The sequence below is a fragment of the Oxyura jamaicensis genome, chromosome 11 (assembly GCF_011077185.1).
Source record: "Oxyura jamaicensis isolate SHBP4307 breed ruddy duck chromosome 11, BPBGC_Ojam_1.0, whole genome shotgun sequence".
Classification (NCBI taxonomy): domain Eukaryota; kingdom Metazoa; phylum Chordata; class Aves; order Anseriformes; family Anatidae; genus Oxyura; species Oxyura jamaicensis.
In genome coordinates, this window is record NC_048903.1 from 1,112,307 (window position 1) to 1,133,280 (window position 20,974).

Below are 20,974 nucleotides of genomic sequence, written 5' to 3' on the forward strand. Positions count from 1 at the left end.
GGGGGGGGGGGGGTCCGGGGAGGGACGCGGGGGGCACACAGCGGGTGTCCGTCCCCCCCCGGCCCCCGCTGACGGGCAGCCTCTCGCCGCAGGTGCGCCTCAGCAGGCAGGGCACGGTGTCCGGCTACGGGCTGGTGGCCGGCGAGGAGCTGGCGGCGGGCGAGCTGCTGGTGGCCGTGCCGCGCCCCGCGCTGCTCTCCCAGCACACCTGCGGCATCCGCGGCCTGCTGCGGGACGGTGAGCATCGGGGGGGGGGGCTGTGAGGGGGCGTCCGGGGGGCTGCTGGTCCTGTGCCAGCCCTACCTAAAGCAGGAGGCCCCCCGGGGTCAGGCCGCCTCTGGGGGCCTCACCCAGTTCTCAAAATCTGCCCTTCAGCTGCTGTATTTACTTGTTTTCTCCTCTATCACCTCCTGGTCCGTAGCCCAGGACTCTCTGCAGAGCCAGTCGGGGTGGGTGCCCCTCCTGCTGGCCCTGCTCTACGAGTACACGGCCAGCAGCTCCCCGTGGAGGCCCTACTTCGCCCTCTGGGAGGACTTCAGGAGCTTGGATCACCCCATGTTCTGGTAAGGGGGCACGGGGGCAGTGGGGTGGCCACAGGGGACAGCTGCACCCCAGAGCAGTGACAGGGCTGCAGCCCCAGAGCCTTAGAGGTGGAGGGGGTGCTGCTGGGTGACTCCATCTCTGCTCATTCAGCCCTGTGCCAGGAGCCCGAGGCTCCCAGGCAGTACCTGCAACAGCAACCAGGAATCCAGGGAGCAGGGGGAAGCTTAGCTTCCCTTCGGGGGATGGAGCTTACAGACCCTTCTCCCTGAAGCTGCTGTTTACTTTGCACCAGGCCTGAAGAAGAAAGGACAAGGCTGCTGCAGGGCACAGGCATCCCAGAAGCAGTAGACAAGGACCTGGCTAACATCCACCTGGAGTACAGCTCCATCATCCTGCCTTTCATGCAGGCCCACCCTGATGTCTTCGACCCCAAGGTGCACACGCTGGAGTTGTACAAGCAGCTGGTGGCGTTTGTCATGGCCTACAGGTGAGAAGGGAGAGCTTTGCTCTCACCGAGGGGTGACAAAAGGCAAGTCGTAGGATGAGGGGATGGCGACTGATCGTAGGCTGCATTATGTCAAGGGCTGCAATTGCAGAGGAGCACAACTGTAAGCTGAATCCCTCCATTGCAAGCTGTAAAACAGTCCTGTCTTCATGTCCCTTGTCTTAGTTTTCAGGAACCTTTGGAGGAGGAAGACGAAGATGAGAAGGGACCCAATCCTCCCATGATGGTACCTGTAGCAGATATTTTGAATCACGTGGCCAACCACAATGCCAACCTGGAATATGCTCCGGTGAGTGCAAAGCCATCGTGCCGGGCACCATCCCAGAGCCGAGCCCCTTTTCCTGCAGGCTCTCTGACTGCACAGCAGCACTACGCACCTGCCAGGGCAGCTCGCTCACAGCTGGCTCCGCAACAGGAAGCTATTTTGCTTGACACATGCAGCTGCTGCTTGCTTTGCCTTAGCCAGGACAACCTTAGGGTCAGCTGAGCCTCTCTGAGGATACTTTGCTGTAGGACAGGACCTGAAGCTTGTTTTTCTCGTTGCCTGCTATTGTGCACACAAGGTAGCTTTTTCCCTAGGATTATATGTAAGGGATTGCACATACCTGAATCATTTTCCTGGGAACGGCTCTGCTGAGGGAAAACCCAACACCCCTGCTCCAGGAACCACCCTGGTTATGACTGGTAGCATTGCCACAGCTGCCTTAGAGCCTCTCCTCTCTCTGCTTGCAGAAGTGTTTGCGAATGGTTACAACACGGCCCATCAGCAAAGGACAAGAGATCTTCAACACCTACGGGCAGATGGCCAACTGGCAGCTCCTGCACATGTACGGCTTCGCGGAGCCATATCCTGGCAACACCAACGACACGGCCGACATCCAGATGGTGACAGTGCGCAAGGCAGCCATGCAGCGTGAGTGGCCACAGGGGGAAGGGATGGCCTAGGGGTGGCTCCGGTTAAATAGCCATGTAACGAAACGGGGCTCGAGGATAAAGGGAAAATGAGGCTGGTCCGTAGCATTTTGGGAGCTGGGGCTGTGCCTTTTTCTGCCTCCTGTTTCCCCTTCCTCACTCACCACCACTGCAAAGTGAGTTGGCTGGTGCAGCTCTGCTGCCTTCCAAACAGGTGCCAAAAATGAAGCACAGCGGCAACTGGTCTCGGAGCAGTGGGACTTCTTGTGCCAGCTGGAGATGGTGGGGGAGGAAGGCGCCTTCGTGCTTGGCTGGGATGAGGTGCTGACAGAGGAAGAGCTGTCTGTGACCCTGAAGGTAAGCAAGGCTACGCGGGTACCAGGTGGTCAAAGAGCTACGCTGGCAACACCGCGGGCAGTGCAGCTGTTGGAACAGCACGCAGAATGGCGAAATGAAGGCAGACAAGCATGGGGAGGGATTTCGGTCCTAAAAGTCTGTGGGAAAGGAATTCGCAGGTGGCTTTGCGCAGGTTCACATGTCCCTGAATTAGAGACATTGAGGAAATAAGTGGTAGAAACAGAAACTCGAGCAAGGTTGAGATAAATTAACTTGGCTGCAGCGTTAAAGATGAGCTTTAGGCAGTGGCCAGTTGCTGGCTGGCTTGAGGCACGTGTCTCTAACCAACTGTATGACCGATTCAGGCACATGGACAGCACATGGGGCTACGGGGGAAGTGTATGTAGTGGAGAAAAACGGCAATAAAGGCCTCCTGTTCAAGAGCCATGAGGAGTCTGTGGCTTTCATCCCTTCAATAGTCTTGTGTGGGAGGTGGTAGGGGTGTAGCTGCCCAGCTGCCAGGCTTCCCCTATCTGTTTCTGTCCTTCCGTGGACCAGCCACCTGCATTTACTTGTATGCTGCCCTCAAGCAGCTCCATAGGGTTGTTACCTTTGTAGGCAGCAGCTGAGATTTCCTATTTGAAAGCTCTTCTAATCATGGAATCATAGAATGGCTTGGGTTGGAAGTGACCTGAAAGATGAGCTAGTTCCAAGCCCCCTGCCATGGGCAGGGCTGCTGTCTAAGCTGGTTTTACTTGTACTGCAGCTGAGGAACAATTCACTGGCTCCCTGTGGCCCTAGGACTGCAGTTCCCTAGGGAGGAAAGCCTGATACACTCACAGCGCCAGCGACGTGTCTCTTTGCCCGGGTCGTTTCAGGTGCTGTGCATGTCAGAAGAAGAATTCAAGGAGTATAAGGAACAAGATGGCTGGGAAGACGACAGTGAGGAAGAGGAAAGCTCCACCCTTTCTAACGAAGCTCTCTCCAGACTTAAAACCCCTTGCAAGAAGCTCCTTTATGACAGTGTGCTGCTGACCCTGGAGTCCTACGGGTCAGACCTGAAAGCAGACCAGGACTTGCTAAAAAAGGAAGCTTATGAGAAACTGAGTCGAAGGGAGCAGCAAGCTTTGCATGTACGCTATGGACAGAAGAGGATCTTGCATCAGCTGCTAGAGCTGGTACGCTAAAAGCCTCACTGCCCCTGGAAGTGAACTGCCTGGAACTGTGCTTGTAGAGGGAAGGTCAGCCTTCAGCCTTCCTTCCTACAGCAGTGAGAATGGATGCCAAGATTGAATATGGACCCACTTGTCCCTCAGTTTGTGGCTTTTCAGCTACCTCCACATAAAGATAAAAAATCTTGCACAACAATAGCATTGTTGGGTGGCCTTATCTACAGGGAATGCTCTGGAGTGCAACTACTGCCTTTTTCTGGAGGACTTAAAATCCAGATCTGGTTGCTTAAGGAAGAGACACACACCATCATAATAAAGAGTGGGTTTCCTCATTTAGCGTCCCAGATTTAAGGCAAGAACTGTGCCCTGTCCAGATGAACAGGGCAGAAAGAAATCTGGCTGGTAGGTTCAGAGTAGGGATGCTAACAAACAACTCTTCACACAGTTTCTTACTGCTGAGCATTTTACAAGTACGAGCCCATCTATCTCTGTTTACGTATGGCAGAACGTCTCCTTTTACCTCTGTAAAAGGCACTCCTGTAAGGGCTTGAGAAGAGCCCATGTAGGAGGGTCACAGGTCTGCAGCTGCTGTAGGTTAAGCATTTGATACCCGCACTCCAGCTGATAGAGTCCCTGAGACTCAGGCCCTGCTCCAAGAGAACATTTCTTACCCAGTGCTGTCTACTTCAGCAGAGTGCAAAGCCCCAGCTACAAGAGATCTTTGCTGCTGCTGTTACTGCAAACCAGCAAACCCCAGACTGTATCCCTGGGTATAAAGGTCAGCTACAGCCCTAACTGCACCGCTGGGGGCCAGGGTGCTTCCCCTGACCCTTTTACAGTGGTACAACATAATGGCTGTTCAGAGTCCCAGGCCTGGCTCCTCCTACAGCAGGCTACGCTTCAAACCAGGCACATAGTGAATAAAGCCTTAAGTTTGTAAACACGAGTACATTCTGCCCAGGGCTTCTGCCAGCCAGGACCCCGATAATCCCTGTGGAGCGACCCCAGCAGTATTTGACAGAACCAGCTGCAGGATCCTTACCTGGTAAGGGAGGCTGTGAGATGTAGTTGCCTCTATCCTCCCAGCCTGCAGGTAGGTAATTAACTTTCTGTAATGCAGGTTGGGATCTTGGCCGAGTCCTCTCTACCTTCCACTCTTTTACACCAGCCTAACAGTTCCGAAGGCCGGAAGGGAACTAGCCGTGTACAGCAGCGTTAGTACAGAACCAGAGAGACCTTTGAGCTTCAGCACACCCAGCGTTGGGAGCCAGCAGGACAAGGCAAGAAGCTCTACATACGGTTTCCTGAAATTAAATGGCAGAGAAACCCCACCAAATTTGGGCTGAAACTGCTTACTGATAATTCACTGTATTCTAACCAGGAGGGGAGAACAAGCTAGGAGTTCCAATACCACAAGAAAATGATTCCAAGTTGAAAATGCCCAATTTCAGCACAACTGCTGACCTGCCAAACAAAGGCCAGGGAAGTGTAAGGACTGGTAAGCAACTACTCCTTTAAGTTCTTGAGCCGCAGTCCACCAGCGTGTTTGGCTCCATGGTCCCTTGGATCTCATTTTCTCTCTGTGCAGCAGAAGCACAGAGAGGGAGAATCCCTTAAAGCGCAGCAGGGAATCCTGACCTCTCCACCCATGCAACAGGAGGCAACCAGTTCTAACTAGAAGTGTTGTGTAAAGAAGGAAGCAGCGGATCCCTTGTCGTAGTACCTGCTAGGTTGTATGGTACAGGCTAGAGGAACACGAGCAGAGTATTAGCAGTGCTAAAGCCACCTATTCTTACAGGTTAACCTAGCACATATGCCTGTTGAAAGGAGCATCTTATCAGTGAGCAAATAATTAGAAATTAAGCTGGCGTGCTACCTTTGCTCTGGGTCCCTCCACTAGTCTCCTTTCCAGCCCAGCTTTGTCGGAGACGAACTGCTCGTGAACTCACAAATACAGCGCCTCCATCCCCACACAGCTACTGCACCCTTCCCTTTTGCACTTCAAAACAAGGCCCTATCTATGCGTGACATTCTCCTTCTCGCCTCAGTCCTAGAACCAAACCCAGGTACTCTTGCTAGGCGCTGTTCGAAATACACTGGGAAGTTGCAAATTTTGGATGGGTGGAAACAGACTTTGAAAGACATCGCCTGGCCAGGTAGGATGGAACTGGAGAGAATAAGCACAGGGGCACGTGCTGCATGTCATGACTTTAATGTGTAACTACAGTATGCATACATACAAGAAGTGGGAGAACTAAAGCCCAAGAACTAGAAAGGCTACAAAATACAACACATGGACCAATACTTTACAAAACATTCAAAATCCTTACAAAATGGGCTGTATTGGTCCTTTTTTTCTTTGCTTTTGTTTTTTTTTTTTTGCGTGTTTTTTTTTTTTTTTTTTTAAACAAACTTATACTGTGTGGTCACAGGGTAGGGAAAGGTCTAGATTTATTCCCCCCCCTCCAAAATTTACAAGTGTCAGGAGAAAAAAAAAAAAAACAACAAAAAAAAGCTATAGGCCTGGTCTCTGGTTTCTTTACTAAAAACAGCTGACCCTCTCCCAAAGGGCCTGAGGTGTGTCTTCTCCAACAGAAAGGAGGCGTTCTCTGACTGCCACTCCACTTGCTGTCTGTCAGCATTTGATGGGGGTGGGGGGAAAAGAAAAGCTGAACCTCAAATCCCTCCCCCACCCCTCCCCCTACTCCATAATATTCCCATATTCCAAACATATCCGCCTTTTTTGTAAAACAACTGAGTGATTTAAAGGTCCCCCATCCACATAGAGAAAAAATAAGTTACATAATAATATAACTGGCTTTTCAATATTCTTTGGGAGTCTGGGAATGTCAGGACAAGGAGGTCTGCCCCAGACAAGTGCTTGGCATCAGCAGCTGCCCCTTTATTACAAGCTGGACAGGCACCAGTTACCCACCTGCCTTTTACACAATTTGCACAAACCCAAAAGTCCAGACAAATGTTTCTGTTCCTTGTATTTACACTAGTTCAAAATGATATTCACAGCATCTTCTGAATTTTGGCCAAAAGTCAAAAACTTGTTTCAAACTTTGGAACGTGCCCACACAGACTTTCACCCAGGATCTGCTGCATGTACCCAATCGAGGGAGCTGGGAAGGTCGGGAAGAGCCTTACGGATTCTTCTGTCGGTCGATGGGACGGGGGCCTCCAGGCCGGCACGCTTACCACACGAGATGCAGCTCACCTAACTGGCACCCGTCCCTTCCATCACTTGCTGGGCCTGCTTCTGCCCCATGCAGCACTGTGCAACCGACTGGAACAACCTGAGCGCAGAAGCAGAGCATCATTAGGGGTGTGAAGGGTTCTCGCCCCTGCCATTGACTCACCGCCATGTCCATCACCGTCGGCGCACAAACTCGCGCTGCGTGTGAATTAGCAAGCCCTGAGCTGGGCAAAGGGGCCAGGATCTGATCTACAGTGCTACCACATCATGGAATTGCAATGCTCTCAGCTCAGTCCCCATTAGGACACAGAGGAACAGTGTTTGAACAGTGCTGGCATTATTAGCAGGCTGCTCTGATCCCTCTGTGCTGAGGCTGGGGGCAGCCCTGTTCCCAGTTCCACAATCTTTTAAAAGCATCTCCAATGTCTCCTCCCTTTGAAACCTAAGACTTCACTGTGGAACAAACTTTCACACACACGGGACAAGAAAAATGAGGCCGTAGCCTGCTCCTGACTTCCAGTAACCCCCTTTACATTCTGCCCTCAGGTCCTGTATTATGGCAGCAAATGGCACATCCTCTACCTAGCACCAGAAGCTCAAGGTACAACTCGGCCCCTGCTTCAGATATAATTGTTTTAGTCATTTTGTTGTTAAGTTATACTCACTTCTCAATTTCTGGAGCACAGTGAACAAATTCATGGTTCCAGAATTTAAACGCTGGATTTTTGATCAGCTCAATGAAAGTAATAAGGAGACCCCAGGGATGAGGCCTATTTACAATCAGTCGTTCCAAGAGAACCCTGGAGTCCAAAAATAAGAACAGTTAAGAGCAAGAAAGAACTGAAATACACAGGGAAGGAAAGCAAGAAGCTGAATTCCCTCTCACCTAGTGATCTGCTCCTGGATAGCCTCGGTGTTGGCCTCTGCAAACAGGTAAAGCATGGTGCAACTGAAGTAGTGGGTGTGACTGTTGGGATATCGCAGCTGGTTGGCGATTGCATTCAAGAAGAGGTACCGACCTGCAGAGGAGGAACAGCAACTATCGATGGTGTTGCTTACACACCACACACTAAAGAAACAACTCATGTGGGCTTAAGATTAAGGTTTGTGAGCCTGCCCTGTACAGATTCAAGAAACAAGAACTACTAAAGAATCCTATCAACCTGCACTGATGGGGCAGTAAGAATTCCACTCCTCTTCATTAAATTGTTCTCTCATTTCCTTGTACACTTTCCACATTTGGTTTTAATATTGCTCTCACATCCAGAGTTCCGTGTTCTAATGTAGCACTACTTACGGTGAATCCACAAGCAGCTATATGGAATCTTCTGCATTTCCCACGGCTCAGGCAAGGTGCTGTTAAATTAGAAATGACGTGAACTTAGAGTATTCCCAGCTCACCTTCGGTGTCCAGGTCTACAGCCAGATTCTGGAAGATGTCCATGTGTGCTGAGTGGGTAATGGTGCTCATGGACGGTGTGCTGCCTTTGTTGTGGATGTGCGCAATAGCTTGAGTACCTACGTAGAGCACCAGTGCATTAATCAGCTGGATGTTGTAGCGGTTGCCAGGTTCATTTGATACCTAATAGGGAAGATACAAAAAGCATTAATGTTCTATGTTCCTTCAGTAACCTACGGTACAGCATGTACAACAACAGCACCCAGACTGCCTCGGTTATACAGATGACAACATCCTGAGATGCCCACCAATTCCGTCTGGCATTTTCCCTTCTGCAATACAGTGGTTATACATTCAAAAGCACCCAAGTGTTGACAGACCTGACATAGAATTTTTGCACTCCCTCCTTGAAAGAAAAAGATCTGGTGAAGGCAATCTGAATTCACTAGCCGTGCCACAGAATGCCTCAAATACACACTGCTTGTGTGAATGCTCCAGTTGGAGAATTTTTCTGAGGAAGTCTGACTTCAGTCCTGAATTCTGTTGTAAGCCATACCTCGCGATGTGTTAAATGCGTAGAGTTGGCTAAAAGCTCGAGCTGGGCTTTAGCTAATTTGTCTTTTCTACACCCCAAATCATTATCATGCAGATCCACAGACTTCAAGAACTAGTAACCACTCGGAATAAGAATTTAATTAGTTTCTAAACCAGACTGCAATTGAGTTAAAGAATGCTGGGTATCAGACAATGCCTGTGTAAACAGTGCTGGGATCATGTGATGCAAGCCACAGAATTCATTATCACTCAGTGGTGGGGGACAAAAGCGAGCTTGATACAATCAACTCTGACTACATTCTTTTAAGATTTGCTAGGTTGTGCGCTAGAAACACAGGCAGAAGAGTCAGAGCTTTAGATAACCTCACTATAAGCATTTGGCAGCTCACAGAGATAAAACCAGCTTCTCTTAAATTAGATCATTTTAGGGTTGCTAAAGTCAACACCCGTTTTCTTAAGTTGCCCCTTGATGAAACTGCTTAACAGATTTAAATAACCCTGCTGGGAGGCTGGGGAAAGACTCAGTGAAGCGCATTTTCAGAGGCTTTTCTACTGTTTGGAACACACGCTTGCTACATAATCCCTGCAAGGAAGGAAGGTGACTCAGCCAACGAGATCATTTGTCTCACACTACTCATTAAATCCAGCATCCTCAGAACCAAACCACTCACTTGTAAGTTGCTGCGCAAGTCAGACAGAAAAGTAACTGGAGAACGGGTTTTGAGATAGGAATCCAAGTCTTTCTTGAACTGAGGTGGCATCACTCCCGTGAAATTGGTGAGTATTCGTGGAGCAATATTAATTTCACTTAACATGTCCACCTGTTAAGAAAAAACCCAGTCAGCTAAAGCACAAACAATTCGTAAAGGAACTAATTACAACAGGTAAGTGCTATTACATCAGCTACTGCTGGTGATAGCTTTTTCCTATGAGCAGTAAGAAGGAAACACTAGACTCTTGCAGATTTCAGAAGCAACTTGGTCTCTTTAGTGTGCAAAGTTCTGAGATGATTATCTGAGAAGTGAGCGTGGAAGACAGAAGAATTCAAGTGGGAAGGCCACAGGGTAGATCAGACACTGCCTTTCAAGTCTCCCTCATCTACACTCAAGATGGTGTGGTAGTTGAAAAAAGTACAAGCATCCCTGTCAGTGAAGAATAGCTGCCTTCAGTCTCAGCAAGAGCTAGCTGAAGGAACGTTGCAGCTTCACTCGCATCACCCTGCATCACTCAAAGACAAAGAACAGGGCAATGTCAAAGCAGTGTGAGAAAGTTCATGCTGCCACAATCATTCCGTGATTAGGAGACTGGCTTACGCCCAGACATTTAATTACATTAACACTTCTCAAAATCTCTCATTATGCAAGAGGCTTGCTTCAGAATAGTATTTTATCTCATTTTAAGATGTGACAGCATCTGTTTCTCATTTTACAAGTACTTCTGATTAGTGCTTGGACACAGTAACTCTAACAATTACTGAACTGAACTACAAGTCCCCCACATCCTGCAGAGCATGAACTGTTCGACTCGACATGTGCTGAACAAAACTTGAGACAAAGGACCATAAGCTGGACTTTCAAACAAAGCTGCAAAGACTGCTTAAGTAGTCTGCTTTCCAGTGACAAATGAGATGGTGAGATGATCAAGATGCCCTAGCTCCAAGACCACATGCCAGGTCAGACCTAGGGACATCAAGTCAGTCTCCCTTCAGAAAAGGAAAAGCCCCCCAGCCTTCCATACAAAGCTTGGTTCTCATTGATAACAGTTCTCGGGTAATACAAGCCTCAGCACTCTGTTCTCACAGGCTGAATCTGCACAGATTTTGCAGAAAAAAAGTTCAATATCTTCTGTTCCTACTGAAGCCAAGCCAGCGGAGGGAGGCTTTATGCTTCCAACTGCAACAAGTTTCATACCAGTGTTCTACAGGATGAGGGCTGCATCCGCCTCTGTATGGAAACTGTCAAACACTGAGCGTTACAAACCTAACTGAAACCTACGTGCTTTAAAAAAAAAATGCAGTTCTGCCAGCTGCTATGTGGCTTACACTGCGAATGGCTGCATTAATTCAAGTATCAGTTCAACTGGTAACAAAAATCTTCACAGCCTCTGCCAAAATAACTGGATAAAGAGAATCTGGAGCATAAAAGTTTCCAGTTTCCAACCTCACAAAAATAAGTCCTACCTTTAGATTGGGGGTGAAAGGGTCTGGAAGCCTCATGTTCCGTGGGAAGGCACTCAGGATCAGATTCCTTAGCTGAATACAGTTGGGTGGGATCACATCACAGAACCCATAGTGGTAGTCACAAAGAAATTCTGGGAAATCATGCAACAAGACCAGCAACACACGCAGAGTGCCCTGCAAAACCAAATACAGTGGCTATAAAAGGGGTTGCTAATGGTTGGAACTGCCCAAGAGCATGCAAAATCATCCTTCTATGTCACATGGTGAACATTAATAGGAAGACTCCAATCCAGGCAGGTAGCCTGTTTCTGTTCCATGACACATTTGCATCTAAGAAACATTCTATAAAAGAACAGTAAATGCTATTTTGCTACCAGAGCATGTTTTCCATTCCAATTCAACTCTATTTTCAGGCTTTGGTTGGAAATAGCATCTATTAGCTGACGTATATTTTTTTTTACCTTGTAAAGAATTTGCATAGGTTTGGTGAGTTCCACGTTTCTAAGGAAAGGAGCCAAGTACTTGAAAAGATCGATCAGTAACTGGGCATACATAGGCCAACCCTGTCAAGAAAAAAACAGCAGGTAGTAAACGTGCAACAAAGAGCAGTGATTTTAAGTTCAAAGCCATAGTTAGGTCGGTGTTCATATCAGCCTGGACCCCAAGTTAAGTCCTACCGCTAGCTCTATCAGGGACGGCAGCAGTGCTCATTTCAAGGAGCTCAGCTGCACATCACATGCTATGGGTGTTTCCCAGACACTCAACACGTCATACTGAGGTGACAATATGCACTCTAGACTACAGAGCTCTTCCAGCCTTGACCAAGTCACGTTTATTAAATTCCAATCGCCCTCTACTCAATACTTTATTGACATAAAGCCTCTCCTCCATGCAGTTAGGGTACTGTGAATATGGAAGACAACAAAAACAGAACAGCCATGCTAGTGCACTTCAAGAGATGTGAAACGGCGTCACACCAGATAGGCATCCTTCTGGGTGAGCTCTTTAATTCAGAAAAGATGAACTGCAGCCACACCTTCTGCTGTGGTGTATGTGCCAGCATTCTTGCAATAAATATCCGATGGGAGATCAGTTCCAGCCAGGCATAAACAAAACCTGGAGCTTTTGTAGGCCTCAGGATGTGAAATGTGTTACTGAAAGAAAAGTTAGAGCAGGTTAGAAGTGCACAGCAATAAGATTGCTTTTCATAACATTGAGAGAAAACAAACACAGCCCTAAAAGCAAGGCATTTTAGCATCTTGGTTTTACCAGTGATTTTCCTTAAAACAAGCAAGTGGACAGTCTATAGAAGAACCAGCTATTCTGAATGTGATTAAGCCACCACAAAGGAACAGTCAGATCAGCCTTCAGGTGAAAAACCTTGACCCTACCAGGAAAAGGTGAGCGCTGTGGCCACTCTCAAATACGTACCAGAAAGCTGTGAGTGTCTGGAAGTTGATGGTTTCCAGCACATGCTCAGGAGCATTTAATTCCAAGAGCAACATGATGAAGATGCGATGGTAAGGAAGCTGCTGAAACTCACTCTGCCGAACATCATGGTCTTGCAGAAGAACTCCCACCACAATACCAAGGACCTGAAGAGATCAACATATTTCAGTGGCAACAGCAAGAATTACTCTGCAGGCCAGATCACACAAACGATTTAACCATTAGAAAAGGAAATCAGTTCTAATAAGAAGGAAGAATTCCAGTTCTAAGGTAATACTACAGTCCCTATCAGCAGCCCCCAAGCACTACACTTTGCTGTGGTGTAGATCATAGTAATCGACTGAGCACTTCTGAAAGGTCTTTGCTACCTACAACCACCTAGCTATAAGCCAAGTAGTGTAAGATTATATAGGGAAGGCCCTCAAAAAATAAAGAAAAAAGGCAGGACCCGGGAAATTACCAACATCAAACCACACTTTCTAATGGCTCTGAACATTAGCTCAAGACCTGAGCAGCTGACTTTTCCATTTCAAGGTACAAAGGTGACTTTCAGGTTTGGAAGAAATCTTTGTGAATGAGAAAGCCAATTGGCATCCTGTTATTCCACTCCATTTATCAGTTTAATGACCAACACATTCAAGTCCTCATCTGGTATTTTATCAGTAGCCCAGATTAAGTCTGCACTTCACATCAGCAAAAGCAAACACCATTATGCACTTTAACTGCAAGGACAACAAAAACGGTTCACAACCTTGTTCAGGAGGTTGATCTTTGTAACGGTGTTGGTTGCCTCTCCAGAGTGCTTCACCAGCAGTGCAATAAGTCGCACAAAGGCATCCAGATTGTGGTAGCACTTGGCTCGAATCATAGTGGGGTTGGCAGCAGGATTGTGCTGTTGCTCAGCCTGAGCACGATAGCTGATTTCAACACACATTTCGGTGCAGAGACGGAAAAAGCGGGTGATCAGGTCATCCGTTTTCAGGATTCCTTGCTGGTGCATCTGTCAGGGAAAGGAAACAACCCTCAGAACCATTAACGCAAGACGTTTTACAACTTATTTCAAACAACAAATGCTTTACGTAGCGCCCACCTTGCCTGAAGAATTACCTTCTACCATGCTCTTGAGTGCTAAGTAGCAAGCCTTCCTCACTACTCTTCTCCAGACTAAGTTTTCAACACAGCTTGATGGTGGCACCCCAATTCTAGCAGAGACATTTACTCCCAAATAGCCTTTTGATCCTAAATCTTTTCAATCAGCAGCAGAGCTGAGAAGCCTGCTTCAGTATCAGTTCTGCTACCAGCACAACCTCGCATGAAGCAGGTAAGAGGCAGCAGTAGTTCGGTCTGCCAGGCCTCAAGGAACCCACATAGGGGCACAAGCCGTGGGAAGGGCAGACTTCGGCTACCGGCTCAGTAACCATCGTGCTGTCATGTAGCAGCACTCTGGAGGAGCTAACTGCATCTGGATAATAAGCTTTCCTTACAGAACATGAAGGGAACGGCTGGGTATGGTGGCTTTTCTTTGGCCCTTTTGCGGGGATTGATTTTTAATAATATACATGCCAAAAGAGACCTGTTGCCCACAGCATTAAAGCCATCAAAATGATGGAATGAAACCAAAACTGAACTACAGGAAGCCTCTGGGCTTTGTGTAAAGCATCTCCCTTCCGAACTCCTAGTGCACAAACATGAAGCTATATAAACAGCACAATCACGGACTCAGAAAACTTTAATATTTCTGGGGAAGCTTTTTTTTTTTTTTTTAATAAAAGGCAATTCATATACCTGCCTTCAAAGCTGTACACTCCTTGCCCTAAGACCTAATGGAAAGAAAGCAATCTGTCTCCTCTAAGAGGTGTTAAGTCATTTATGTCCAGTGATAAAACTTTGCTTAATGCAGTTATTACAAAACCCTTCTTTTAAAACCCCCATCTGTCACCTGCAAGGAAAAAAAATATAAATACTGCAGCTTCATATATTTTGGTTAAACTTACAGAAGGTAAGCAGACATATATGGCAAAAGAGTGAAGCAGGGCAAAAGTGCACTGAGTGTTATGACTATACTATACTAAATTATAGTTTACAAGCATACTTTTTGACCTCTTTTCGTACCATAATGAAATGAAATGGGACCTGGGACCTAACAGAGGAAAAATTTAAGAAGCCAGTAATAACACAAGATCGATTAAAAACATTTAGAAAAGATGCTATGCAGGAGGAATCAGACCAACAGAAAGGTGGCCACAAGCCAGTCCACAAGGAAACGAAACAAAAAAAATAATTGCATCAGTCAAGATTTTTATGCGTACTTCATAGTTTGAACTACTTTTGATTGTTGGCAAAATCTGGCATTTCTGTGGTAGCAGCACCAAAATTTAAACCAGAACCAAATAAAAAAAGAACAAATTGGGTGCTTCCTTGCAGCTGCAATCAAGGAGCTGCTAGGAACATGTTTTTGGGACGATGACTGCAGGTAGTTTGTTACCCCACGTGCTGGGTTACTGAGTACACCTCTTCCCAGTCACACTTGGATGATGTGTGGTGTGCTGTTAAGATGCCCTGGAGCAAACATGCTGGAGGGGTTGGCTGTTTAAGTTTAGGTGCCACTACAGCTAATGAAATTTCAAGTTTCTCCTCTCCAATGATTCCAGTTAGATAAAGGATTCCCCTTGGTCACATGGGCTGAAACAACTCACTTGTGTCTCTGCTAATGATTTACATCTGTAGGCCATCAAGAGCTTTTCTTCTTACTTACAAGGAACAACATTAGTCAAGCCTCATTACACAGAGCATGTGAAAATTGCTGCCAAAAGCTACCTCACTTGAATTCCTTATCCTACCAGACTCTTCCCAATATTCATGGTTTGAACTGACAGCTTGTTGTCAGAGTATCTAAAGAACCACCTCATCTGCTGAAAGGTTTCTACAGAACTTCACCATCAAAGGAAGACAGAATTCTGATAGGAGGTTTCAGGAGGTTGTCTAGCATTGGTTATAACACTGCTTTAAAATGGAGGGCATCACACCCTACTTATGTTGAATAAAAAGCACCTTTCTTTCCAAAAGCTCTACCTGTCCAACAAACGCAGAGAATGCTTTGGTACTGTCGCGGCCCGCTGCAGCCGAATGGTAGAGGTTCACCCACTCCCTCAGCAGGTATTCAGCCTTCTCCCTCAGGCCTGGCGGATCATCATACTCAGAGGCTTGGGAAATTCCAGAGTGCATCATGAAATTGGGACCTCCGTGAGCACGGTCAATCATGGCTTCATAGTTTGATCGGACCACTTCCATCAGCTGGGGTAATCTAATGCAACAGAGAGAGCTGGGTTAGAATTCTTCCTCCCCATCCTGAGAGGCTATGAGAACTGGAAGCTCAGTAAATATAGTTAAAAGAAAGCGAATTCCACAAACATATAGCTTTTTTTTTTTTTTGATCTTCCAGTCCTCACTGGAATAGTAGACTAAGTCCTGAAAGCAGATACTTTTATAAGGAAAGACAAAACACTGAAGTCATGCAAGCTCTGGAAAAAAAAACACCCAACACTGGAGTTGTGTTTCTATATCCTGTGGAACATTTGCCATGTGAGATCAGTGGATGCTTGCTTTGTAGGCTCTGACTGTCTGAAGAAACCAAAAAGATTATCCAATTGATTATCCAAATGAATGTGATCAACATTAACAAAAAGAAATTTAAAATTTAAAAAGATAACATAATATTGCCTGAATTTGAAATAAAGCAGGAATTCAAGCAAGTTTCTCACAGTATGATGGTACTTTGGAGCACGGTGCACAGAGAAATTTTCCTGTGCAAGCATGTTTGAAGTCATGCTGCAGCCGCCTCTATTTTGACAAAAAATCTGAGCAATTACATTAGCGTGTCATGAGAACAACAAAACCATTTCAACTAACACTGGACTGCAGCCACAGAGGAAGTTTAGAGCTGTACGATTTAATATTAGACATTGTCTAGGTAACGTTTCAAATCCCAAGTGAGCACAGGAGAAGTAATATATTGCACTGTATTTCCATCTCACCCTTCTGGGGCATTTCCTCTGGAGTGAGCATTAATCCTCATAAGGGTCTCGATGGTGTGGAACAGGTCTGCCTCCGTAACATGCGCGACACTCCTCTCGTCCACCAGCAGGATCTTCACCAACTGCATGGCGAACGCCACAGCCATGTAGTTCAAGCCATTCTCCATTGACTGCCAAGAGGAAAAAGGCATTACGACCGCAGTTCAGCCACAAGTCTTAGGAAGAACTGACCGTAACTTTTCTCCTCCAGGAACACGTGTTCTCTTTACCTGAGCCAAGTGAAGATCGTACTGCTGCATGTTAACAAGGTGATTGCGAATTAGCAGCTCTACAGCTTCCACGTTGTACTTGTACTCATCCCTGCATTCAATCAGGCACCTGGAAGAATTTGACTTTTCACAATTGTACTCACGCGACAGAATTTAAGTGAAGCAACCCAAATTTAACATTTGAGAACCTCTGCAATCCCTTACTTAGCTCCAAAAGAAGCCTCTGGTGGAGGATTATTTAACGTAACATTTCACTTCAGGAACAGTTAAGTCTCAAGCACTTGTTGCCCTGCGCTACTGCCCAGAAGAGCCCTCCAAGAGCTTCAATTTATTCGGTGTAAGAAGCTTTTCTTCTGAGCACAAAGTGGCACAGCTTCTAAAGTGCTAGGGCTTGTGCTGCAGGCACACACCATGTCATCTAGTTTGTGACAGCCTATAGAGAGATTCCATATAAAATGAGAAAAAACAGAGCTCCTCTAATGCTTCATCCTATGAAAGATTCCTGTCATGTTCTAGGAGGAAGCTGCGTTAACAAGAGATCTCATTACTTTTAACATTAAAAAGATTACTTTTCTGTCCAAACTGCACCAGTGCTAAATATTAACAGGCAAGTGATTCAAAAGTAACAGAGTAACTCCCAAAAGATGAGGAAAGCTACATCCATCCTCCTGTTGTCTTATAACTGACCTAGTAATTTGTTTATTACACCACGGAGATCCATATGCACGACCGTCCTGCAGAGCCTTCAGCACAAGCAGATGACACTCACGGTAGCGAAGCAGGAGGTCAGCATCTGCCCCGCTGGTGGCATCCAGTAAGCCCTCTACAGCCTAGAACAGATGCAACCTGTTAGCAGAGGAAAAACCAAGTCCTCTTCCAAATCTTACACAAACCAGATCAGCAGCAATTACCCCCAGAAGATTTGACAGTTACGTAAAAAGCTACCGTTTAATCATTGCAGTGACCCTGCTGATAAGACTGAGATTTTACCAGCTGTTATGGCATCTCCACACTCCCTGTACATGGCAGCCCTACCACAAACAAGCCCACGGTCTCTCTATGCCCCACTGGCTTTATATACACACACAAGCAGTACAAAAAACCTCATCAGTTTGTGCTGCAGCTTCTGCCTCTCCTAAGAAGCTGTTCTGCACACGGCTCATGGAAAGCCACATGGAAGAGGACATGCAGAACCTGACAGAGGTCAATTTTCAGATTTTTTAGACAAAGAGCTGCAGCACTCTGGTGGTAGTCTATATGAAATGGAAGTCTTTCCAGGGGAAAGCAAAATTCACCTGTTCAAGTCCTAATCGGGACTAAATCCTTCAAATAGGTACCAACACTAAGTCAAGAACACAGAGCTTCCACTGAAACGGTTCCCAGCTTCCAGTTACTTTTACTTTGCCACTTGGATCCTCATGCAGACAGCTCATTGTCTTTCCACTGTTCTCAAACATCTTCCTCCGCATCTGTCACTGCGTTCTGCACTAGTTACTACAGACTTTGATGCCAGTTCACGTCGCAGAGCTCACTGCAACACTCCCCAGCTGGTAGCTTACTGGCTCTGGCTGGGATGGAGTTAGTTTTCTTCAGAGCAGCCCGTATGGTGCTGTGTTTTGGATTTGTTGCTGAAACAGCATTGACAACAATGTTTTGGCAGTTGCTGAACAGTCTGTGCAAAGCACCAAGGCTTCCTCTTTCCCGCTCTGCATCCCCCACAGTGAGTAGGCTGGGAGTGCGCAAGAGACTGGAAAGGTACACAGCCAGCAGAGCTGGCACCAACTGACCGGAGGAATATTCCGTGATGTATGACATCATGCTCTAAAATAACAGCTTAGGGAAAGGATGATTAGGGGAAGACATTCATGGTTATGATGTTTGTCCTCCCAATCAACTAGTATGCTCGCTGAGGCCCTGCTTTCCAGGAAGTGGCTAACCATCTGCGTGCTGATGGGACGCAGCGACTTTTTCTTTTTTTGCTTTGTTTGTGCACACAGCTTTTGCTTTCCCTATTAAGCTGTCATTAACTCATTGCACAAGTCATTTTGCTTTCCCTTTATTTTTTCCCTGTCCCACAAGAGTGGAGTGAGTGAGCAGCTGGATGAGCACATACTTAGTTACTGCAAAATACAAAGCAAAAGTGCAGTGCTATAAATCCAGTACAACGTTCAGCACTACCCACTTACAAGGGCACTTCGAGTGTCTTATGAGACTCCATCCTGAAATCAGAGACTATTTTTGACTGCAACAGCTCTCTAGCTGTCACATCTGGGCAAAACTCCCCTGAATCCCAGGATGCTGTACCCACTTCTTCCTGCAGCAGCTTGGCCAGAGCACGTACCGTTCCAAGAGAACAACCCAGCCCTCCTCCAGTTTTATTTGCTGAATTTCTTAAGAGGAAGGTTGTTTAATACCACTCACCAAGCAAGCTCCGCAGGATGCATGGACATACACAGTCACCACAAGTCAATCTACAACCAGTGAGCAATAAACTCGAGGTGAGCTGTAACAGGAGAATTGTTAACTCACCTTCTGCAGCAGCCCAAGTGCAGCGATAGCATCACGGGAGTTACGAGCCACTACTACAGCCTCCAAGAGGCTACGCAGTGCTTGAGCTTGAGGATTCATGGCCAGGGTATGTGGAATGGACTGCAGGTGTTGCTCCAGTTCTGTCATACATTTGTCATAGATTTGTGCCACATCGTCTGTAGCCCAAGCTTGCTGCTTAAGAGAAAGTGGGAATGAGTGATTTTTGCAAGGACCATATTTTGAAACTCAAACGCTGCTCGTCTCCTCTGATTCAGAAATCATAGCGCCCAGACTGTAGTTTTCTACAGTAATATGGTTGGTTAGCCTGGCATTTTCAACACACAAATATGAGCAAATTGAGCTGTGGAGATAACTAGGAAACAATTTTAGCAGTACTTAAGACCAGGTATGCATTCAAAAACCCGTTTGTAATCTCAAAATCAGTGCTTGCCATACATGGCCTTCCCCAAAAGTAACCTGAACTCTGAACAACACTTTTGACTGCTATTAAAAACTGGAAGTAGTATTACTAAGTTGAAGATCTTGTCCCAGTCTATGTTACAAAAACCAACCAACAATAACTAAGACTGGGCGTAAGAACAGCTTTACATTGCCATTAGTTTAACTTCCAAAATAAACCTTTCAACCAGTATTCCCAAGCAATACAAATGCCTCTTACTAGTCTTCCAAAGGACACAAGTTCTGCAGCGTTCACCAAAAGGGCCACGGTACTCAAGCTAATTAGAAATCTCTACCTTCATAGGCTGAGCCAAGAATCCTGTAGGCTGAGTTAAGTCGTTGGTAGGCAAAAAGCCAGGGACATTGCGTGCAAACTCTTCGTAAACAGCCAGCTGTTTTGGGTCCACACCTCCAACCTTTGCAATAAAAAGAAAAGGCATTAATCTCATTGCTAAGCACCGTAGCAGTAAGGAACAAGGGCTAATTGTTTGTGTAACAGGTAGCTCCTCTGTCACATTCATGAAGTGACCTAGCCATCAGGAAGTAAGGTTCTGCTGCCCTGCACGGAGGCCATATCCCTCCTGCCACATCACCTAACCTGAGGATTTTCCTGGACAACTGCAACTCATTCCCAGAAACAGAAAGAACTGAATACTGGCCTCATGCTTCTCAGAAGCAAGAGAGAAATGCTCTGAAAGCATAAAGTCTGTCCTTTAAAAGGAAGAAAGTACATAGACAACAAAACAGACTAGTGATCTTTGAAATGTAAGGAACGGCAGAGAAGGAAAGAATTTCCTCAGGGAATTGAGGAAGAAGATATGAACACTTATTCTGGAACAGCATATGAATGTGTTTCCATTACTAATCAAGCTAACAGCAGCTCTGCTCTTAGACAAGACTACCACGCAGAATTGCTTGGCTGAAGCTGCATCAACCACTCTTCGTTATCAGGAGAGGAAGAGCAGCATCGGCAGGTGGCTCAGTTAACATCCTCACCTTTAACCTGATCTGTTCTGGCATCCGTTCAGCCTGGTAAGTTAACACAACAGGATCACAGTACCGACGACCCTCTTGTCGAGCATGTTTTCTGAGCTCAAATTCCTGGGGAAGAAAGCCAAACACACTGGATTTCAGACACTGAATCTGGATGCATACAAACACGTATAAACCTTCCAAAAGGCAGCACTCCCATACTTACAGTTGCTAGCCTCTTGTCCATTTCAGGGCCTGCCTTTTCCACAGCCGTCTTCTGGATAAAGCAGCACGCTAGCTCGCAGTTGTCCTGTGCTAGCTGGGCAGCTGCTTGCTCCATCATGTCCCTCTGTTGTGGGGAGGCTGCCTATTGAAAAGCAGGACCATCAGTGAAAGCTGTACATTTTCCCCGCGTATAGCCAGTCATAAAACCTGCACCGCTGCACATACAGAATGACA

The 20,974-nt window shown here is 46.6% G+C and overlaps 2 protein-coding genes across 9 annotated transcripts in view; one reads left to right on the plus strand and one right to left on the minus strand.

The window, feature by feature from the left end:
* Window positions 1-3,661, plus strand: part of SETD6 (SET domain containing 6, protein lysine methyltransferase) — a 3,897-nt gene extending 236 nt beyond the window's left edge. The window contains exons 2-8 of the mRNA XM_035336681.1: window positions 93-237; window positions 422-563; window positions 836-1,030; window positions 1,214-1,337; window positions 1,781-1,961; window positions 2,175-2,317; window positions 3,175-3,661. Of these exons, the coding sequence (XP_035192572.1) occupies window positions 93-237; window positions 422-563; window positions 836-1,030; window positions 1,214-1,337; window positions 1,781-1,961; window positions 2,175-2,317; window positions 3,175-3,483 (1,239 nt within the window). The 3' untranslated portion in view covers window positions 3,484-3,661. The remainder of the gene's footprint in view (window positions 1-92; window positions 238-421; window positions 564-835; window positions 1,031-1,213; window positions 1,338-1,780; window positions 1,962-2,174; window positions 2,318-3,174) is intronic.
* A 2,003-nt stretch (window positions 3,662-5,664) lies between these two features.
* The window catches only part of CNOT1 (CCR4-NOT transcription complex subunit 1), a 58,533-nt gene continuing 43,223 nt past the window's right edge, over window positions 5,665-20,974 (minus strand). For 3 of the 8 annotated variants that reach the window (XM_035336670.1, XM_035336671.1, XM_035336669.1), the window contains exons 32-49: window positions 20,742-20,882; window positions 20,540-20,644; window positions 19,840-19,959; window positions 19,085-19,276; window positions 17,243-17,385; window positions 16,556-16,664; window positions 16,287-16,456; window positions 15,325-15,556; window positions 13,004-13,252; window positions 12,235-12,398; window positions 11,840-11,957; window positions 11,265-11,366; window positions 10,804-10,977; window positions 9,296-9,445; window positions 8,072-8,252; window positions 7,557-7,689; window positions 7,336-7,470; window positions 5,665-6,770 (exon numbers count right to left, since the gene is read on the minus strand). In XM_035336670.1, the coding sequence (XP_035192561.1) occupies window positions 6,692-6,770; window positions 7,336-7,470; window positions 7,557-7,689; window positions 8,072-8,252; window positions 9,296-9,445; window positions 10,804-10,977; window positions 11,265-11,366; window positions 11,840-11,957; window positions 12,235-12,398; window positions 13,004-13,252; window positions 15,325-15,556; window positions 16,287-16,456; window positions 16,556-16,664; window positions 17,243-17,385; window positions 19,085-19,276; window positions 19,840-19,959; window positions 20,540-20,644; window positions 20,742-20,882 (2,697 nt within the window). In that variant the 3' untranslated portion in view covers window positions 5,665-6,691. Of the gene's footprint in view, window positions 6,771-7,335; window positions 7,471-7,556; window positions 7,690-8,071; window positions 8,253-9,295; window positions 9,446-10,803; window positions 10,978-11,264; window positions 11,367-11,839; window positions 11,958-12,234; window positions 12,399-13,003; window positions 13,253-15,303; window positions 15,557-16,286; window positions 16,457-16,555; window positions 16,665-17,242; window positions 17,386-19,084; window positions 19,280-19,839; window positions 19,960-20,539; window positions 20,645-20,741; window positions 20,883-20,974 lie in introns of all 8 variants that reach the window. The other 5 variants (XM_035336666.1, XM_035336667.1, XM_035336664.1 and 2 more) reach the window with 3 other exon arrangements.